We start from the raw sequence: 18,818 nt of genomic DNA, 5'->3' as shown, positions 1-18,818 counted from the left end.
TTTTAAACAAATAACTTGGCAGCACAGAGGCAGAGAGAGGAAGAAGTTCCTGCGTGTGTGCTCTGAGGGGAACCCAGTCCCCTGACAGCTCTGCACTGCTCACTGTGACCTACCCTGAGCAGGGAGTTGTGGAGTCAGACAATCTGATGGGAGGTGATTTCACTGGGCTCTCCTGCTGGGCATCAAACATTAGGTACAAGGACTGCTTCTTCTGGGTGCTGTCATCCTGCTTGCCACAGGGAAAGAGAAACTCATTAAGCAATTCAACCATTCTCCATTAAAGATAATTCAGGTCACTGAAGCCTTTAGTGAGCAAATGAGTTGACAGAAAACTAATAATACAGGGTTGTAATGCTGATACTGAGATGGATGCTCCCAGGAAGAAACCATTAAAGGACAAAACCTAAACTGTTCACTCTTTGTAGTGGCTCTTCTCCCAGTTTGGGGTTAATCAGATTTCTGGTTCTGTCAGGCAGGAGGCACCCCTTGGCTGAGGGTGTTACTAAAACATCCACTGAATATTCTCATTGCTTTAAGCACCACCTGAGTGATTTTCCTAATGTCCCCAGTGGATATCCCCTCATTGGATCCAGTCAGGTTATGAAATCCATTATTAAAAAGGTGAAAAAAGGGATAATGTACAGTGCAGCATTCCAGACCTCACACTAATTCTGTTTCTCTCCTGATTCCCTCCACCTTCTTCAAACTTTTACTCCAAATTTCTTAAAGAGTTCAGCAGTTGGTGTAGACAGCTCTGCACTCTGAACTGCTGGAAATACTGATTGGCTTTGAATCTCCAGAGAAAACTACTATGATGCTAGCTTAGAAATAAAAACATGAAATGGAACAAGCTTTACAGGACACAGGACAACAAAGCACAGGCAATTTACCCCAGTTATGCCAATTTCAAGGAACTGGCTTTGCAAATCTGCTGCAGGCACATTATGATTAATTTAAAGGGTGGTGAGGCTGAGGGCATTACCAGGGTAGTATATTCTGACAGGGGAATGCAAATGAATGGAAATAGAGGTGAGAACTTACAGGCACAGAGGAGCCTATTTTCTCCATATATTCTATTTCATATGAGTTGCCATATTCCAATTCTGCAACAGAAACAAAAAAAGAGGTGTTAATACATGCCATGACATGATTTTTTTTCAGAAGTAAATGAGAGATCTTCTCATTGACAGGGGCCACTTCCACTCTGCTCAATACTTTCCAATGACATATTAAAAATAGATTATACAGAGAGAAAGTAAAAGGTGTTAATATTCACTCATTTTCAACAATGAACCTGACACATTTCAGGCAAATCAGTTTGCCAGAAAAAAAAAATCAGCTTTTTAATTTGCCCCAGGGACCAGAATATTGAGAAGGTTTCAGAGTAATTTCTGAGTACAGGCAACTTTCCCCTATCATATTATCTTATCACAGAAAACACATTTTTTTCAATAAATGGCAATGCTGATGCCAATTTCTTTTAAACATATTTTAACAGCTGTTGAGAAAAAATAATTTCTATTTTTTCATGTTTATCACGCTCTTAATTCAGAACAACTACTGGGCTATCACTGAAGAAAAAGGAACCTAAAATAGCTGAGTGCTTATGAACCAGGAGTGAGCCACCAGCCCAGCTTATGGGGCTGTTCTCACATTTTGTTTTCAGAGAAAGAGTCTAAGGCAGGAAGATTTACAAAGAACCCTAAGTCTAAAATTTAATAAAAATGCAAATCTTTACTGCTTCTCTGCTTCTAATCTCCCAGTTACACTGGGGGGGATAACCAGCATTTCTCCCCAGTCTGTGGTCACGCAGTAGTTGATATAGAAGCAGACAAATCTAACACAGGAAAAGAGATCATATCCTCCTGCACTCAAATAAAAGCAAACTTCCTACAATGACAACTTAATTTAAAATTAAATGCATAATTAATTTGTCCAAATGCTGTACTTTGTTCTGTTTCCATGATTTAATCCAATAAACCACTTGCATAATTTGATTCCCACTCCAAATAAATCCTAAGGAAATGCACACTAGCATTTGCATTATCATAAAATCATGTGCTAAAATCCTTCTAGATTTGGGCAGCTTTCGAAAAATAGAGCTTGCATTAAGAAGATGATAACCACCATTAAAATGTTTGATGTTTAAAAACAAACAATCCTGAAGAGAATCTCTAGCCTGATTTGTTGATAAAGAAAGTTTTAGAGGGTTCAATGTCATGTTACAATGCTTGATTTGCTTTTTTAGTAATAAAAAACACTGCACAAGGACTTTAATTCCACAAACTACACTACACTATTTTGTCAAACGACCACTGAAGAGGAGGAGCCACAAGCCCTCAGTACTGGTTGGGAATGTTCACAGTAAAATCTGTAAGTGAAGAGAAAAGCTGTAATAGCAGGCTCCTCACGTTGAAATTCCTAGCACCACATGTTTTTAATGGTAATAAGGAGCCAGGCAAGATGGACAACCTCCTGGTGTCAGATACCAGCAACAGCCTTTCTCATTCACTTCTTTTCCCAGTGAAAGCAAAACCCAAACTGGAAGGATGAATTCAAACCCTCTGCGAGGAGCTGAACTGCAGGAGAAAGCCTGAAATCCCAGGTAAGAGCAGCAAGTGTTTAGAAACTGCCTCTCTGTACCTCATTTATGCACAGACAGCCCACTGAGGTGCATCAGGAGCATTTATGGAGCAGCTTTATGCTCCAGAGAGCAGCCCTGAGTGTCCAGGCAGCCTCAGGGGCAGCAGACGTTCCGGCACTGTCCTCTGCTGGCACAGCCACAGGGATCCTCCACCTGCCTGCAGCACTGCCAGCAGCCCTGCAATCCCAGTCCAAACTGGCTGCTGGGACAACACACACTTAACTTCACTGCTGACAAAAAAACAAAACCCAAAAACCAGGCAGGACACAGATGGAAACAGCCCAAGTAGAAACAAAAGGAATAACGCGGCTGGCTAAACGCAGTTTGTTTCGTCTCACTGCTCTCAGGAGTCTCCAGCACAATTCCTCTCTCTCTCTCCTCTCAGACATCATCTCCCCTCCAAAATCTTAGGCTCTAGTTATCTCTGTACATTCAAAATCAGACAAGCCCAGGATATCCCACTAAGCAAGATAATTATCTTTTATAAACACGTACAACAGACTTACTAAGTGATGTCCTCCAACTCCTCCTACAAATAGCTGCAAGATTACATCAGAATTTTCTGCTAATAATTAGAGCTTATTTCAGGTCTGTGCAACAGGAACAAGGCAGCAGCTACAGGCAGTGCCTGACACAGATAAGGGCTGGATGCACTGGCTGGCTCAGGAGCTGGGCTGTATCTGTACAGAAGCAGTGTTAGGTTACAGGGTAACACACAGGTGTCTGGGAGAGGTAAAAATATCTACACTGAGAAACAGCCCTCAAATTACTCAGAAATTTCTCAAAGCTGCAGGAGCAAGACTGTCAAAGAGAAAAAATTATTATTTTTAAGAGAGATGAAAAGCAGAAGCATTGTTGATTATAATGAGTGTGTAATCTGAAACCCTGACTGTACCATGCAGCACACATGAGACAAGACAATTACCATTTAATTAGGAGCTTTGCTCACTTTCTTCTACCCACTTTGAAAGCTAAAATGATTGTTTCAGAGTGTCTTTCACTATTCTTTTGTTCCATTTTCTTTCATATAGTTCCCATCTTCCCAGATTTAGGGGTGCTTATTTTCTAAAAAGTGTTTTTTAAGTTATTTTTTAAAATTCAAATACAGGGAAGTCAATGTCAAAAATTTATGATTTGACAATAAAGGCAAATGAATTCATCCAGACTGAAATACTGATCTGTTTAGAATACTCAACAGATTTCAGAAAAGCCCAGGGCATGCAAGCATGTGCATATCAACAAAAGCACTGTGACTGTTGTTGTCAACTGTCTGTTGAGACTGTTTTTGATGTCAAACACCTTGACCTAAAAGTTTTTAATCAGGCACAAATTTAGACCCAGCCTAAAATGGCAGAAAGTAGATTTAATAGTAGATTGGGACAGGGACTGAAAGGCTGGGGGGAAAAAATGAATCCTAATCAAGAAGAAAAAGTTTAAGCCAAGTTAAACTCAAACATGTTTCCCACCCACAAAGCTGAACATCTGCCTTTGGAGCAGATGTTGCAAAGCAGAATTCCCTCTGGTAGCCCCAAGGAAGGCCACACACAAATTTTCTTAATTCTGTCCCTTCCAAATTTCACAGACCTGGAATGACAGTTCTCTAAACAGAAACTTCCAGCTTTAGCTCCCAGCTGCTTATAGGAAAGTATGGAAGGAAAAACTTTTATAGTTGACCTAGTAGGGAATTTTATCTGGAAATATGAATGGCAACTATCTTATAGAGGGGATATCCTGGACACTTTTATGCATGAAGATACTTGGAGCCCAGGAAGCTGGAAGAGAGATAGCATGGTATGGGTATTACTGCAATACAGAAAATTTGAGCAGAATTTTAACATGGGACCTTTCCCCATGCAGGTTAAGGAACAGGCTCGGGCAGAATCAGTAGTTCAGTGACTCTGGAGCAGTATCACTCCCTATTCTCCAGTAGAGAGAACACACTGCTCACAGAGAAGAACAATCAATCACACAAAGGAAACAAAACCTTTCTCTGAAGGCCCTCTCATTTCCCTTTAAGTATCTTTTCTTTCCTGAAAACTCAAGGCTGGACTGTTGGGGTTTTACATTCAGCTCCCCATAATTGCCATGCTCCCCAGAATGGCCCAGAGAGCACAGCACCATTTTTAGGGTTCCCTAGTAAGAGTCTGCATTCAGCAGAGAATACCCCTGGCCAAAGCAAGCCCTGTCTCTCAGCAAACCCCCCTGGCTGGAGCAGTACCCTCTGTGGGAGAGCTGAACTTGGTCTCATTGACAAAGGTGGACAGGTCAGAGGGCTGAGGGTAGTCCTGCTTGTCCGTGTTCAGGTCCACAGTCATGCAGGTCCATTTCTGCCCCGTCACAGAGGACGCCAGCTTCTCCTCATCCGTGGCGTGAACCACCGTGGAGATGACAGGAGGTGTTTCTGGAGTTGGCAGTGGAGTGGGATCCTGCAGCAAACAAGAGCCAGTTAATTCCATTATCTTTCACTAACACGTGGAACAGCTCCATCTCTGAATTCCCCTGCACCACCAGAGCCATCTCTTTAATTCCATAATCTCTGCTGCAGTGCTGTATAAAATACTTAATGGAAAATACTGACTCTACCAGCAGCAAGTTTTCCCAGTATAACTCAGCTCTTTGATGATAAACACTTGCATTGCAAAGCTGCTTTGATAACAGGGAAGAAAGAAGATCCAGAGCTGTTAAAATCTGTTATGCACTTGACACAAGTGGCACACATCACCCACCACTGAAATCCCTGACTATCAAAACTGACTTTTCAGGCTTCCTTCATAGGAGCAAACCCTTGTGGGGCCACGAGGTCACGAACCCTTTCCCCTCTCTTCACTTCTACACTGCCAAGCAGCACAAACAAAAGGGCAGGATGGAGAGCAGGAAGAGGAGCAGCAGCATGGAAGGAGCTGTGCCACATCAAAGCACTCAGGCCTCTGTGGAAGAGCAGCTTTTGTCAACTTCTCTTCCAAGAAAACCACCTGCCAGCATTTTACAACATGGAATCAAGCTATCCAAGCACATGCTCCTGGGAGATCAGCCCACTTGGTTTATTTCTATTTCCCTTCCAACCCACCAATTTGATGCATTTAGTTTCTTACTTCCTAATCTAAAAATTCCACGGTGGATAGCGATGGTCTTGTTTTTCAGACAACTGACTGAAGATATTTACTCATATCCTTGCTCCATCTTAACAGAGGACTTCCCAAAGTACATTAGCTAATACTCTAGCTGGAATTCCCAGAGAAAATACTAGATCTACTATATATTGTATTTAGAGGACAAATGGTAATAGCCTTTATGGTAATAGCCTAATGTCCTATACTTGGGACTTATGCACATTTTTTACAAAATTCTCCTCTATTACTGAAACTGCAGGTCTACAACAAAAATATCTTCTGTTATTAAACATACAATTCTAATTAAATTAATAAAATTTCCTTCTTTTAATCCCTTCAAGGACACAAATTACATGCATCAAAATAAGGCAGCAATTTACCTGAGAAGGAGGATCAGATAGTGGAGATCTTTTTGGTGATTTTTTCACCCTAAATGTATCACTGAAAATAAAGTTCAAACTGTTAATATGGTAACAGCAGCAAGAATCAGGTCATTTCACACTTAGCAAGAGACATCCACAGACAATGCAACCTCTGTAACCCTTCTGCATTAAAATCCCATCCATTTGGAAGCAGCACCACAGAGAACCATGCCATGGGTACATATTTTGTCATGCATTTGGAACAGGCCTCCATCCCTCCAAAGCTGAGAGCAGCAGGATTGCCATATTTTTCATGCTAACTCCTGACACATTCACAGAGCAGACTGCATTTCAAATTCAGCTGCAATTCAAATCCCTGCTCCACCACAGGCTCCCTCCAGGGCCCTGTGGAAATGATTCAGCTTCTGTCTGCTTCAGTTTCACATCCCAAAATTAGGTCTAACCCACACCTTCACCTGAGAATTCAAACTGGGATAAACTTGGGCTCCAATGACCCCAAAAACCAGGAAGAAAAAACCTGGTGTGCTTTAGATGAACTATATAAAACCATCTGAGGCAGATGCTGCTCCCAGATGCAAGAATGAGCTGTGTCATTACAAATGGGCAGAACAGACCTTTTTAAAAACAAATAAACCAAGAAATATGGCAATTCTGCTTCCAGTTCCCCTGACACCTCACAGTGCAGAAGAAGCACAGACATTGTAGCCCTCCAAAACCCCACAGGTTTCAGTCAAGCAAAATGAATGAAGAATATAAATTATGTCATGATGGTATATAATTATTAATGTTGCCTTTACTCATAATTGGCTAAAAATATTTTCTAACCAAGAATAAACTAATTATTTGTCTATTTTCTTGATGCACATTGCTGGAGTTATTCAAAACTATTGATGTTACTAGCTACAAAAGGGAGAAAAATACTCTAGCAAACTCACTGATAAAGACTTTATGTTTGAACTGAGATGCAGTGGCAAAAATTACTGAGCCCACCAGCTCATCCCTGATCAATGACGGCAAGGCTGACACCAGAAATTCTATGGTGGCTTTCCATGGGCAGAGGGTAAATCAATACCACATCTAGAGAGGAAAATAAATTGGGCAGCTGAATATTGGTGTGTTCAATGCCATTAATTATCCAGTTATGATGACAGAATTAATTAGGATAACTTTTTCCTTCAAGAAAGATAAGCATTTTATGTAGTATTTACAAGGAATTGATTGCACAATGTTGTTCAGTGGTAGAAATAAAACTTCCACATTTTAGCTCAAGGATACAAAATTTCTATAGGTTTTAAATGAGGATCTTCTTTGATAGGCAACAGATAATGAGGCAAACTCAATCACAGTCAGGCATCTTACTTAAAATAGCTTTCATATGTGCAAGTGAAGTGAAATCATTAACATAAAAGCTGCATGCTGAATAATAACTGATCATGCTGCAAAATAAATAAGTAAAATTAAAAAGCCCATAAATCAAAGAGGAAATTTGAATTGTTAGCTTAGAATTACTTACAACAGAGAACATACAGACATCACATCTTCTACCATCCTAAGACAAAGAAGACAAAGAAAAGAGAGACAGACAGAAGGAACTGACAAAAAAGATTAACCTACAAATACTGTTAATGTGTTAAGGCAATCTGATCATGCAGATTTTCTACCTGTATAATATTAACCCCTACTTTTTATTTTGAAACACACAAGGAGAAAATAAAAATATTCATCAAGTCCTTCAATGTTTTCTAGTTCAATGTTATACTTTTAAAACGTTTTCATCTCACAAAACACATTTTTCAAAGCTGACACCTGAAGTTAATTCCTCTCAACACACTAACTGTCCTTGCCTGCCCTGATGGAGGTCCCCTGCTTGCTTTTCAGAGCACAGTATTTGTTATTATATGAGATGCAAAACTGTTGTTGAATGGCAGCTAAGCCTAAGGAGAGGGCACAGTTATCCCAGGTTTTGTCATGTTGGCTGATGTGTTGTGACAGCACAGAAAAAGCCACTTGACCATTTCAAGCCATCTACCCAGGTCAGGATAGAAAATGACATTTCTTTAAATCTCAGCTGGTTTGGTTCTCTCCAAAACCTAACCTGGTGTTCTAACACAGCAAATTAGTTACCCCCAAAGCAGAACCAAACCTTGCCAAACATCTTAAACTAAGAGAAGTTTTCATTTACTTATAAGCTTGGCAGCTTCTGCTCATCTCTCCTCACGTGCAATGCTCATGACAGCTGGCACCTTCCATTTCCAAACAGCCTCCAGCCATCCAAGGGCTGCCAGAGCCATGCCTGCACAAGCAATATCTCTACAAACCACTTATTTTTACTCATCACTGTGAGCTGGCTCTGGGGAGGCATCAGCTGCTCGTGCTCAGCATCACCTGAGCAGTGAGATTGTCTCCAAGCAGCTCAGCACTCGGGGAGATGAGAGCAGTTTGTGTCGAGCTCACATCTCTTGTAAAATCCTCATTTTTCATAGGGAGGTCAGTGCTTAAATCTTGCAGTTTCATTCAAGAACAAAAATTGATTATTTTTACTGATTTAGCACATGTTAGACAGAGCACACGGCTCAGATTCAAGGCAGTATAAGCTCAGCAAAGGCTTGAACTCATGCCTGGCTTCTTCACTCTAATCTAGACCTCACTGCCTTTCCACATGAGGAACTTGCTTCCAAACAGGGTTTGATTTTTCTGCACCCCTCAACAGGGCTAATAAAACCTCCTGCCACTGCCTACCCTGGCATACCCTCTCAACCCTGAAGGTAATTTTTTTCTAGGAAGTACCACAGCTGCAGGCTGCAATGGGTTATTAATATTCAGCCTCATCTTTGTAAAAAAAAAAAAAAAAATCATTTGCAAAAGTAGGTTACAGGGCTGCAGTGAGAAATACACAACACAACCAGTGAAAGCAGAGCCAAGCACGGGCTGGGAATTCCTGCAGCCCTTCTGACCCAAGAACTTGTGAGCCCTGAGCTGGGGGAGCTTCACCTCCCCACCCTGATAAACACCAGCACTGAACTTTGTGATTCCAAGACAGAATGCTCCCGTGATGGATTTTCTCAAGGACAAAAATGGCTTAGTAAACTCTCTGTAAACTCAACTTTGGAATTCTTTCCAGTATTCAAAGCAGATGGGAGAACCCAAGAGGCCACTCTGGGGGTCTGTCAGCTCCAGCTACTGGAAGACACAAGGACACTCTGGCTGGCTGCAAAATCTTAAAGATCTGGTGATATTAAAATTTCCCTCTGCACTTCCCCAGTAACATTCAAATTGTTCCTCCCTTGCCGTCAGACTTTTAAATCTTCTTGGTTTGGACCAAATCAGTTTGGACTGCAGGCATGGAGAAATGGCATTTACCACTAAATTTCAGGTAAACCTCAAAATGTAGCAACATCAGAAAAACCAAGCTCCTCTCCCAAAGAAAACAACTCAACTACAAAACTAAACTATCAATAAGTCAGAAACACCCCTAGAAACAAAATAAAATAAAGGCACAAGCTTCCTCAAATCTGACAAGGGACTTGAGTTACAAGCTTAGAAGGCAGGAGGCTATTCAGAAAAATCTGAATAATCTCCATCTCACCCTGTACAGGAGATCAGCTTTTGTACTGCTTTACATTAACCACGTTATCTTCTTATCTTAAACTGGCATTTAAAAAATTTGCTCCCATGTTTGTTAGTCAGCTGAGACATTTAAACCATAAAGGAACACGAACTGAGATACTTTCTTACAGATATACACAGGAGATAAATTTCAGATATATGGGGCACTTAAACTCAGTGGTCACCAACTCAAAATAACCATATCTGTGTAGATAAAGCAACATGCAAATCAGCAACCAGCCATAGGGGTTTTTAACCAAATATCTAACAGCAACATAGAATATTTATCCTGGAATTTGTCACCCATGTCTAAAAGCTGGATATTTCCCTAACATATAGTAGTTTTGGATATTTTAAACTCTGCACAATTGTAAGCTTTTTCATAAAAAGGAATTTTTTCACATCTCTTAGTAGTGTATATATTTTTAAAAAATGTATTTATTTCCATACTCCACTCTTCTGCTCCATGCAATTTTCTTTTAAATACCATAAGTCACTGGATGAAACCATCTTCCCGCTGTTTGCAGTACGAGATTGACACTGCCTTTCACTGTCACTATTTCACATCCCACGCTCAAAAACAATGATTCATAAAATAGTTGTGCTGGTGTGATTACTTTGATCATCTTAAAAGGCATCAACTTCCCAGAACAAGGTCACAGAAAATTGGGTACATAACTGATAAAACTGGGTACATAACCAATAAAATTGGGTATATAACTGATAAAATTGGGTACATAACCAATAAAATTGGGTATATAACTGATAAAATTTAACCAGGTTCAGAACTATGCTGAGCCCAAAGACTTGAAAAATGCAGTTGCCTAATGTGGCTTGGTAGTTCTGGAAATACCAAATTATTGAGGAAACAGGCTGAGAGCAAGAACAGCTCAGCATGGCTCCAGTTGTGGCCACCAACACCCAAAGTGACCTCCCTCTCTCTATTCAGCTATAAATCCTGTGTAACTTTGCTAAGGGATGTGCTGCTTCTATTCTAGAAACATCTTTGCCCTTTAACTTACGTTTTTAATGGCGTCTTCTTCTTCTTGGCAGGTTTGTTCAGGCTGTCTCCTTCTGTCCCATTTGTTTCGTTGGCACTGGCTGGTATCTCAAAGGAAGCTGGAGATTTGGAAGGCGAGCTGGCAATCTTAGAAGAAGTCTTGAAAGGATCAATGGAGTCCTCACACATGTCCGGCTCGAAGCTGTACGTTTGTTGAGGCAGTTTGGGAGACTCCTGCATTTTTGAACTGGACGAGAAGGGGTTAAAATTGGGATCGTCCCACTTGTCGATATCAAAAGTGTAAGAGCCTTTAGTGATGGGGATTTCGTTTGGATCAGTGGGCGACTTGGTCGGGGTGGTCGGAGCATTGTCAAGCTTCTCCACCGCCTTTTTAGTCTTTGGCCTTCGGAGCGGCATTTTAGCACCAGGCTTTTTCCCTGCTCTTTTGGGAGGAGGAGCGCTCTCCTGCTGCTCTTCACTCCCCCCTTTCTCCTCGGAGTAGTCAAACTCCAGCCTCACTGCTTTGATGGGAGGGTCCTCCTGTCCCCCGGTGTCTGGTGGAGTCACCTCCACAGCCTCGGGGGCCGTGGTTAGAGGCAGCGTTTTCCTGCTGCCAGGGGGTGAGTTCTGCACCTTGCTGCCTCCGGAGCCGAATGCACCGATCCCTTCCAAATGGTCCAGATCCGAGGGCTCGGACCCTTCAGGCACAGACGGGGCCTCCTCTTTCTCAGCAGAGATTTTGGAAGGTTCAGTACATTCAGGCTTTGCTGAGTCAGCCTTCACCTCAGGTGCTTTGTCCTCACAAGCTGCTTGGCCAAGCTCGGGCGGTTCTTGTGGGGTTTCCTTCACCAGTGGAGCATCCAGAGGTTTTTTGGCTGACTGCTTCTTTTTTAAGGAAGCTGGTCTGGGTTTTTTTGTTCTCTTGAGGGTACTGGAAGCGCTGCTGGAACCAGTACCGTAGGCATCTGCTGAGGGTGCTAATGTCTCACTGTTGCCAAGGTAAGATGCTCCATCAAAATCACTGGCCTGCAGGCTGAGGGACCGAGACAACGTGGATTTGGACACTGGGACCGAATCCGTGGATTTTCTCCGGACATTTGCTTTGGGGTCACGATTCTTGGGCTCTGCAGAGCTCGGTCCTAAGGCATGGAGAGAATCAACCAGCTCAATGTTATCAAAATCCAAGTTGTAGGTTCCGCTGCTGGCTATGGGCTTGTCCTCGTCGAAGACAGTGGAGAAGGAGTGGCAGGGGGGACGGAAGGGGCTCTCCTGAACTGGCTCGCTGTGTGACACATCGGTTACGGGCTCAGCTTCTGCACACAGCCCTGCGGGGGCAAACAGAAAAATCAGGGCACTTCAAACACCTCGTCACAACTGGGGCTTAGGAGGTTTCATTGCAATCTAATATTACTACAAGCAAAAGGCATTAAAATCATACAAATTAGCAAACAAAAGTGATTTTCCAATATATGAACCAGATTGGGGAAAAAATAGATCTGTTCTCCCCGGAACAGGATTCAAGGCAAGTTTCACAAAAAACCAAAATATGTATTTGCAATAGCCTCTAAAGCATCCCCTCTAAACTACCACTTGTAGAGATGGATATTATCATAATATACTAAATATTGCCAATACCAGAAAAACTGCACATAAAGCACTTTTTTACTCCCATTTTCTACTACTATAAAGAGGTCACACAATTGTGTCAGAGCTCTTATGAAGTAAATCTCCTGTAAATTGACTGGTGCTTCAGTAACTACATGTTGACCTTAAGTTTTGTTCTCCATGTGCTATTTTTACCAATTTACCCAGAGGAAAATGGCTTCCTCTCCACAACCCATCAATGCTGCTCCTCTGTCTGCCCCAAGCAGTCAATAATTACAAGTTTATAATAAGACATGAATAATTGTGAACTTGATATGAAATAAATTATGGTAAAGGTAAAAGAAAAAAAGGTCATTTAGAGAACTCCACAAATATTTTCAGTTGAAAATTCTTCCTTTAAAAAGCTGGAAGCCCCTACTGGTTATTTAAACCATGTTTTTCCAAGTGCAGTTCTAACTTGTTGATGAAAAGAAAATTTTGTAGAGAGATTTATGTCAAGACTCTTAATCCAAGCAGCTTTCCACTGCAATTAAAGGTTCTCTTATTGAATAGAATCCTAAAATGATTTATTGAAGTCTCTTCACTTGGGATAAAACAACTGTTGGACAAAGTAGGGAAACAGTGCTTAACAAAAAAATTAGAGAACAGAGAGGTAGAAAAGCATGAAGGTGATGGTCCTTGCTGCCTTGTAGCTCATTAAGTTGATTATGCAAATGTTTTACAAATCCTGCATATGTTTTGCTCCTGCTGTGTCTGCACTACTCTGACCTGAATGACCCAGGGCCACCTCTGTCCCTCTGTGTCCCTGTGTGTCCCCCAGGCCTGGGACAGCTCTCTCCAGCTCCCAGCTCAGGCTGGGCTCAGCCAGCTGCTCTCAGCTCTCACAGAGGAGCAAAATCCCCCATGGCTCCTGTTGAAGCAACACAGCCTTCTTCACATTGTCATCTTTTTTTAATTATGCAATTATAAAGAAAAACAGTCAAACAAAAAGAGTGTTTTGCTCAACCCTAAACGATTTCAGAGACATTTCTGCTCATCCTTTTCATTGCAATCCTGACATGTTTTGCAGAATAACTCTCATTTGGCCCTGCTACATTCATTAACACTGTTCATAAAAGCAATACAGACAATCAATTATTATGTTAGTGAGAAGCTATGAATGGATTAATAAAATGGAAAAAAATATTTCCTTAGTTTCAGAAGAAATTGTGTGTCTGCAAGGATTATTATTTATGGGTGTAGAGCACAGGAAAGGATTTAAGGGAATTGGACACATTTCCCAAAGTGGCACCATGTACTTCCAGAGACGGTCAAAGGGATGACAGCCACGCAGCTTTTCTTTTAAGACTGTGGAAGTTCACTAGGATACATCAATTAAAATAATATTCTAATGTGTTTTTTCAGCTAAATGAATGCTAATGGTGTAGCAGTACTTCAGAACAGTTTATTTTCCCCTAATCCCCACTGGTTTGGGTTGGTTTCAGCCTGGCTGAGGGGTCATTAATTAGGCTGGTGCTCACTTCACAGACACATCACTTGGTGACACTGATGGGACTCCTGTAAAGGGCACTCAGAGAGTGACACAGACCTCCAGCTTCAGCCTCATCTGTCCCTTTCACCCTGAGAGGAGACTGGGAGGCACTTCAGGGGAATACATCACAATAAACATTGGGGTGCCAGTGGAGTACAAATGTAGGTCAGCAAGAAATCAAAGTGGGATCTGAACGAGGAGTCATCTGCAGTTATGCCCTGTTTTCATTCCTGCCTACGTCAAAACCCTCAACAGCATCGAGGCCCTCGTTCCAAGTAGTTATAAACATGCATTAAAACAAAGTAAAATATAATAAAATAAACCATTGCCTTGCAGGACTTGGACTGTAAATAGGAGGCTGAGGTTTGGGATGCATCATGCAAAGGGAACGTCCAAGGCTTTGTAGCTACTCCCAACAAAGCAGCATTTCAATTCTGTGTGCTCCACACAGTGCAAGGCTTTAATCTTCTTTAACTGCTTATTTCATGACTTCCTCCTCATCAAATCCCTTTTACTCAAGAGTACGGATTTCTGCAGAGCGCTGCTCGATATTTTCATTGTTTCTTTATGAAACAAGATGTGAAACTGTCCCAGCAAACAGCTCTTGGCAGAAGAGAAATGCTGCTGTCAGCCTCTTCTGGCTTTACAACAGGCCTGGCTCGCTCCTGGCAGCAGCAGAATTGCTGGGGCAGGAGGCATAAATGGTACTCAAGGCTTTATTACCACAAAGCCATGAAGACCACACTTTCCTGACATTAACAGCCTGTTCAGAGAGCAGGGACATTTGTCCTTTTACAACACAAAATCAAGCCAATCAGTATCACTACAGTAGTTGATTAAAATGCAGTTTGAGCACAAAGGAACATACTACAGGATGCTCCTTTGGGATTTAAGGCAGGATTTACCTGCCCTAGAGAGAGACCAGCACAACATTTTAAATCAGGTTTATGCCTTCTATTGGTACTTGAGTCACCCACAATTTATACTGGTAAGAGCTGCCCACAAGAAGATATTAAATTTTATAAAGCTCTCCAAGAACGTGGAGGATAGCTGGGGAACTTACACTGCAATAAAAAAGCCAGGCAAGCTCCTCAAACCCCCAATTTCATTAATTAAAAAAGAAGGTCCAAGTTCTGCTCCTTCCACTGGGAAATTCCTCTGATTCCAACCACGTTTTCACTGGATCAACTATAAAAAATTCCCAAACCCAAACTCAACAACATAAACCTCAGACTTCTTGTATCCAGGTGATGAGACCTAAATATCAGAGTTACCTGGCATATTTAACACTTGGCATTTTCACCTGGCACCTACTAGGGAAGAACCAGCAGCTGATGGAAAGTCACAGAATCACAGAATATCCTGAGTTGGAAGGAACCCACAAAGATCACTGAAGTCCAGCTCCTGGCCCTGCAAAGGACAAACCCAAGAATCCCACCCTGTGCCTGAGAACATGAATAAAATATTGTAACACTGTGTGTATTAATAAACAAAACAAATTTCTGCTGCTTTTTTACAGAAGTAGCCAAGGCAAGGGGCTACTTTGCTGAAGTATCTCTAAAGCAGAAATAAACTGGAAATAGGCCTCAAGACTGCTGAGCTGGAAACAAAATGAAACACTCTTCTGACAGGCTTAGAAATAACATTTTAACAGATGTAATAAGCAAATATAGAAGAAATTGAATATCAGTTCTGTTTTCTAGAGAAAAAGCAAACAAAGGCAAACCTCTGGAAAATACATACAACACGCACCCAGTTACTATGTTATGAGGAAAAAATGCCAAAAGCATAGAGGAACTGGAATTGCCTTACACCAGAAATTTTGAAATACGGTTTATTTCAAGTCCCTTCTTGTTATGGAAACCCTTTGATGTGAGAAAATCAATTAGTACCACTTGTTTGAAGTTCTGTAAAAATACTTTTGTCATTTATTCTAAGATGTATTCTAACATTTTATATAAAAGTTTCTTTTCAAATTTTCCATATCAGGCTTCAAGAGGAAAAACTCTGAAGAAGAATGCTGCCCATACCAAAAATTTAATTTGTTTTTGTCTGGACCATAATGTCTCTATTGGAAAGCCTGACATCAAATTTCCCTGGCACCAGAAGGACTCAAAAATAGGATCTGCCCCATATCCTGATTGTTGGGCTGTAATGCACACAGGGGACTCCAGCTCTCACTTTTCCCCCTGTGAATACAATCTGAATTCAGTAATCATCTGGGGAAGGAATTGGAAGTGACAGAAAGTTGCTAAGCAGGAATTCCTGGCCAAGACCAGAGTATTTGGGAGAATGGGCTTGGGGGACATTCTGGTGCTCAGATGGATGAAACAAGGGACAAGAGGACACTGCTATGGGGAGCTGAGGAGACAAGTAACAATAATTTAAAACAATGACAATAATAATTGCAACTTCAAACACTCCAATATGAGATTATAACCGTGTTTCCCAGAATTATTCAGGGAGGAATGGAAGGGCTCACTGGAGGCAATTCCTGGGGCTCAGGGGGAGTTTCCATACTTGCTCTGCTGCTCCTCTTCCCCTCCAGACTTGCCCTCAGACTGACTCCCTCCTCTGCTCTGCTCTGATGGACCAGAGCCATGCAGCAGGTTTCACCCCACCAGGAGCTGGCACAAACCCAGCACCAGTCCAGCTTCGCTCACTTTCATCATATTCACTAAAGGACCACTGAAGTCAACCTAATTAAAACCTCTCCTCTTGCCTTTCCAGCAGTGGGGTCCAGCTGCTGTGCTAATGATATCATGCAACACAACTGCAGCCCTCTGCATAAGAAATTATTGTCAGCTAGAGATGAAAGAACCCTTTAAACACTTACTGTGCTCCCTCCTTCCACCCAAACACGCTCTGCCACCCATCCCTTGTGCAGACAAAGCCATGTGGCTGCTGAACCAGGAGCCCAGCAGGACACTGCTCCTCTCCCTGTGCCTGTGCCAGGCTCTCCAGCTGCCCATATTCCTCACTCCTCCTCCAGTGAATCCTGGTTTTTAGCTGTATGGTGCCATCCAGGAACTCTGCTTCAATGCCCCTGAGGAAGGGACTACAATTCTCTTTGTGAGCAGCCACATGCATAACTTATGAAATAAATAAACTATGAGACACTCAAGTGGTTTATACAGTACAAAATGTTTAACTTTTCTCATTTCTAAACACCTAAACTATAGTCTTAGTATTATTTATTTCTTCTAAAGATTTCCAAAACAAATTAATGCTTTGTGCTGCCCTCCTACATTTGGATTTTTTCTGCATTACGCATCTTCTTCCCCTCCAATAAATTCCCCTGTTGTATAACTGTGTTTTGTGTCATTTTGGATCACTGAACAGATCTCTGTCATTTTGCTGTAACTTGCCTCCCATGGACAATCTGATTTGCAAATGAACTGGTTTCCCTCTGCCATCCAATGGCCTCCAATAAAGTTCACACTGGCTGTGAATAGCTAAATTCAGTTTCCCAATTTTCTTCAGAAAGATCTGAAAAAAAAGGAGGGGGAGAACTGGGATGGAAGAAGACAAGAATCACATGTGCCAGGGAAGCACATGTGTAACCAGGGGCTTGAAGATAATCTACTGCAGTAATTAAAAGCACACTCCAACCCTGTTCAGCATGTGTGTTCCTTTTGTTCTCTGAGCACTTATTTTGTAATCGTTGGACTGCTAAAGATTTAAAAAAAGAAAAAAAGATGCAAAATGAGTAACTTTTGCTACAATGAAGAGGGAACTCTAACAGCAGAAAGGAAAAATCATCAGGGTGCCTCAGTATTTAGTTTTTATTTTGTGGAATCAGTTTGTAGAAAATCTTTGAAGGTTCTTAAAAACCTATCATAAATCAAGATCCTAAACAGCATTGCTTAATGAGTAACTCCCTTTGGTGGGATGCTACAACTCTTCCCAAACACAAGTGTTTAGCAGCTTTAGACTGCTGGGAGAAATATTATCTGCATACAATTTAGCCAGGTGATCAAGATGACTTGACTTTCAGATGGTAAAAAGACAGCATAATGGGGAATTCAGTCTCAAGCTGTTGAGCTGTCATCTGACAGCCCAAACAAAGCTATTTTGGGCTAATAGCATGCTTTCTACTCCCTCATATTCCATTACTCAATCTGGAGAACAAAGAACACTTTTTGGGGGAAAGAATTTCTTTGGGTTTTAAAGACATTTCTACCTTTTCAAAGATTTTAGTTTCCCAGTATGTACCAATTTTCACATATGTATACCATACATACATTCATATGCAGCTCCACGTTCCTCTCCTATAAAATCAGTAATTCTGTTTTCTGACTACCTCCTGTTCCAGTAACACATTTGAAAATGGCATTTTGTTACTTGTCATAGCTAATAGTGCTCACACAGGTACCTGCATCTGCAACCCACATCTCTTTTTTCTACTCAACTGACTCTGTAAAGATCCTAGAAAAAGAAGCTTGGTACAAAAGGAAGAAAGTTTTTTCTAGAGAGCTCCTCTTTTCTTTAATATTTTTGAAATGTTATGGACATTCTCCATACTTTATTTAATGGAGATTCTCCATTACTTTATTCCAGGAGGCAACAGGGTTTTTTCCTCTCTGCATGGGTAATTAATTAATATTCCAGAAGCCAATTTATTAGCATAATTCCTTGTCAGTGCTCAGAGAAACAGCTCCCTGCATATTCACCTCCCCCAGTGACATGTACCACTCTTTACCTGGATCTTCCACGGGCAGCTGAGGTTTTATTTCTTGCTCTGCTACGTCTGCAACAACTTCTGCTGCTGCTGCTTCAGGGGGAGGCTGTGGAGGTGAAGGTGGTGCCTTGACAGGTGTAGTGGACTCTGGGGTCTCAAATGCTTCTTCAGAGTCAGAGCTCCTGGGGAAAATCAAAGCAGAGACTGGTGAGCACAGGGAGGGCTCGTGTTTGCAGGTCAGGCTTGGCAGCACTGGGA

The 18,818-nt window shown here is 41.6% G+C and overlaps 1 protein-coding gene across 7 annotated transcripts in view; it reads right to left on the bottom strand.

Moving 5' to 3' along the window:
* The window catches only part of TACC2 (transforming acidic coiled-coil containing protein 2), a 90,428-nt gene that overhangs the window by 20,594 nt on the left and 51,016 nt on the right, over positions 1-18,818 (bottom strand). For 5 of the 7 annotated variants that reach the window (XM_058810179.1, XM_058810183.1, XM_058810181.1 and 2 more), the window contains exons 4-9: positions 18,582-18,742; positions 10,766-12,068; positions 6,135-6,195; positions 4,863-5,070; positions 1,042-1,103; positions 114-229 (exon numbers count right to left, since the gene is read on the bottom strand). In XM_058810179.1, the coding sequence (XP_058666162.1) occupies positions 114-229; positions 1,042-1,103; positions 4,863-5,070; positions 6,135-6,195; positions 10,766-12,068; positions 18,582-18,742 (1,911 nt within the window). The remainder of the gene's footprint in view (positions 1-113; positions 230-1,041; positions 1,104-4,862; positions 5,071-6,134; positions 6,196-10,765; positions 12,069-18,581; positions 18,743-18,818) is intronic. The other 2 variants (XM_058810180.1, XM_058810182.1) reach the window with 2 other exon arrangements.

This window comes from Ammospiza caudacuta, chromosome 9 (assembly GCF_027887145.1).
Source record: "Ammospiza caudacuta isolate bAmmCau1 chromosome 9, bAmmCau1.pri, whole genome shotgun sequence".
Classification (NCBI taxonomy): Eukaryota; Metazoa; Chordata; class Aves; order Passeriformes; family Passerellidae; genus Ammospiza; species Ammospiza caudacuta.
This window is presented reverse-complemented; position numbering and strand designations above follow the sequence as displayed.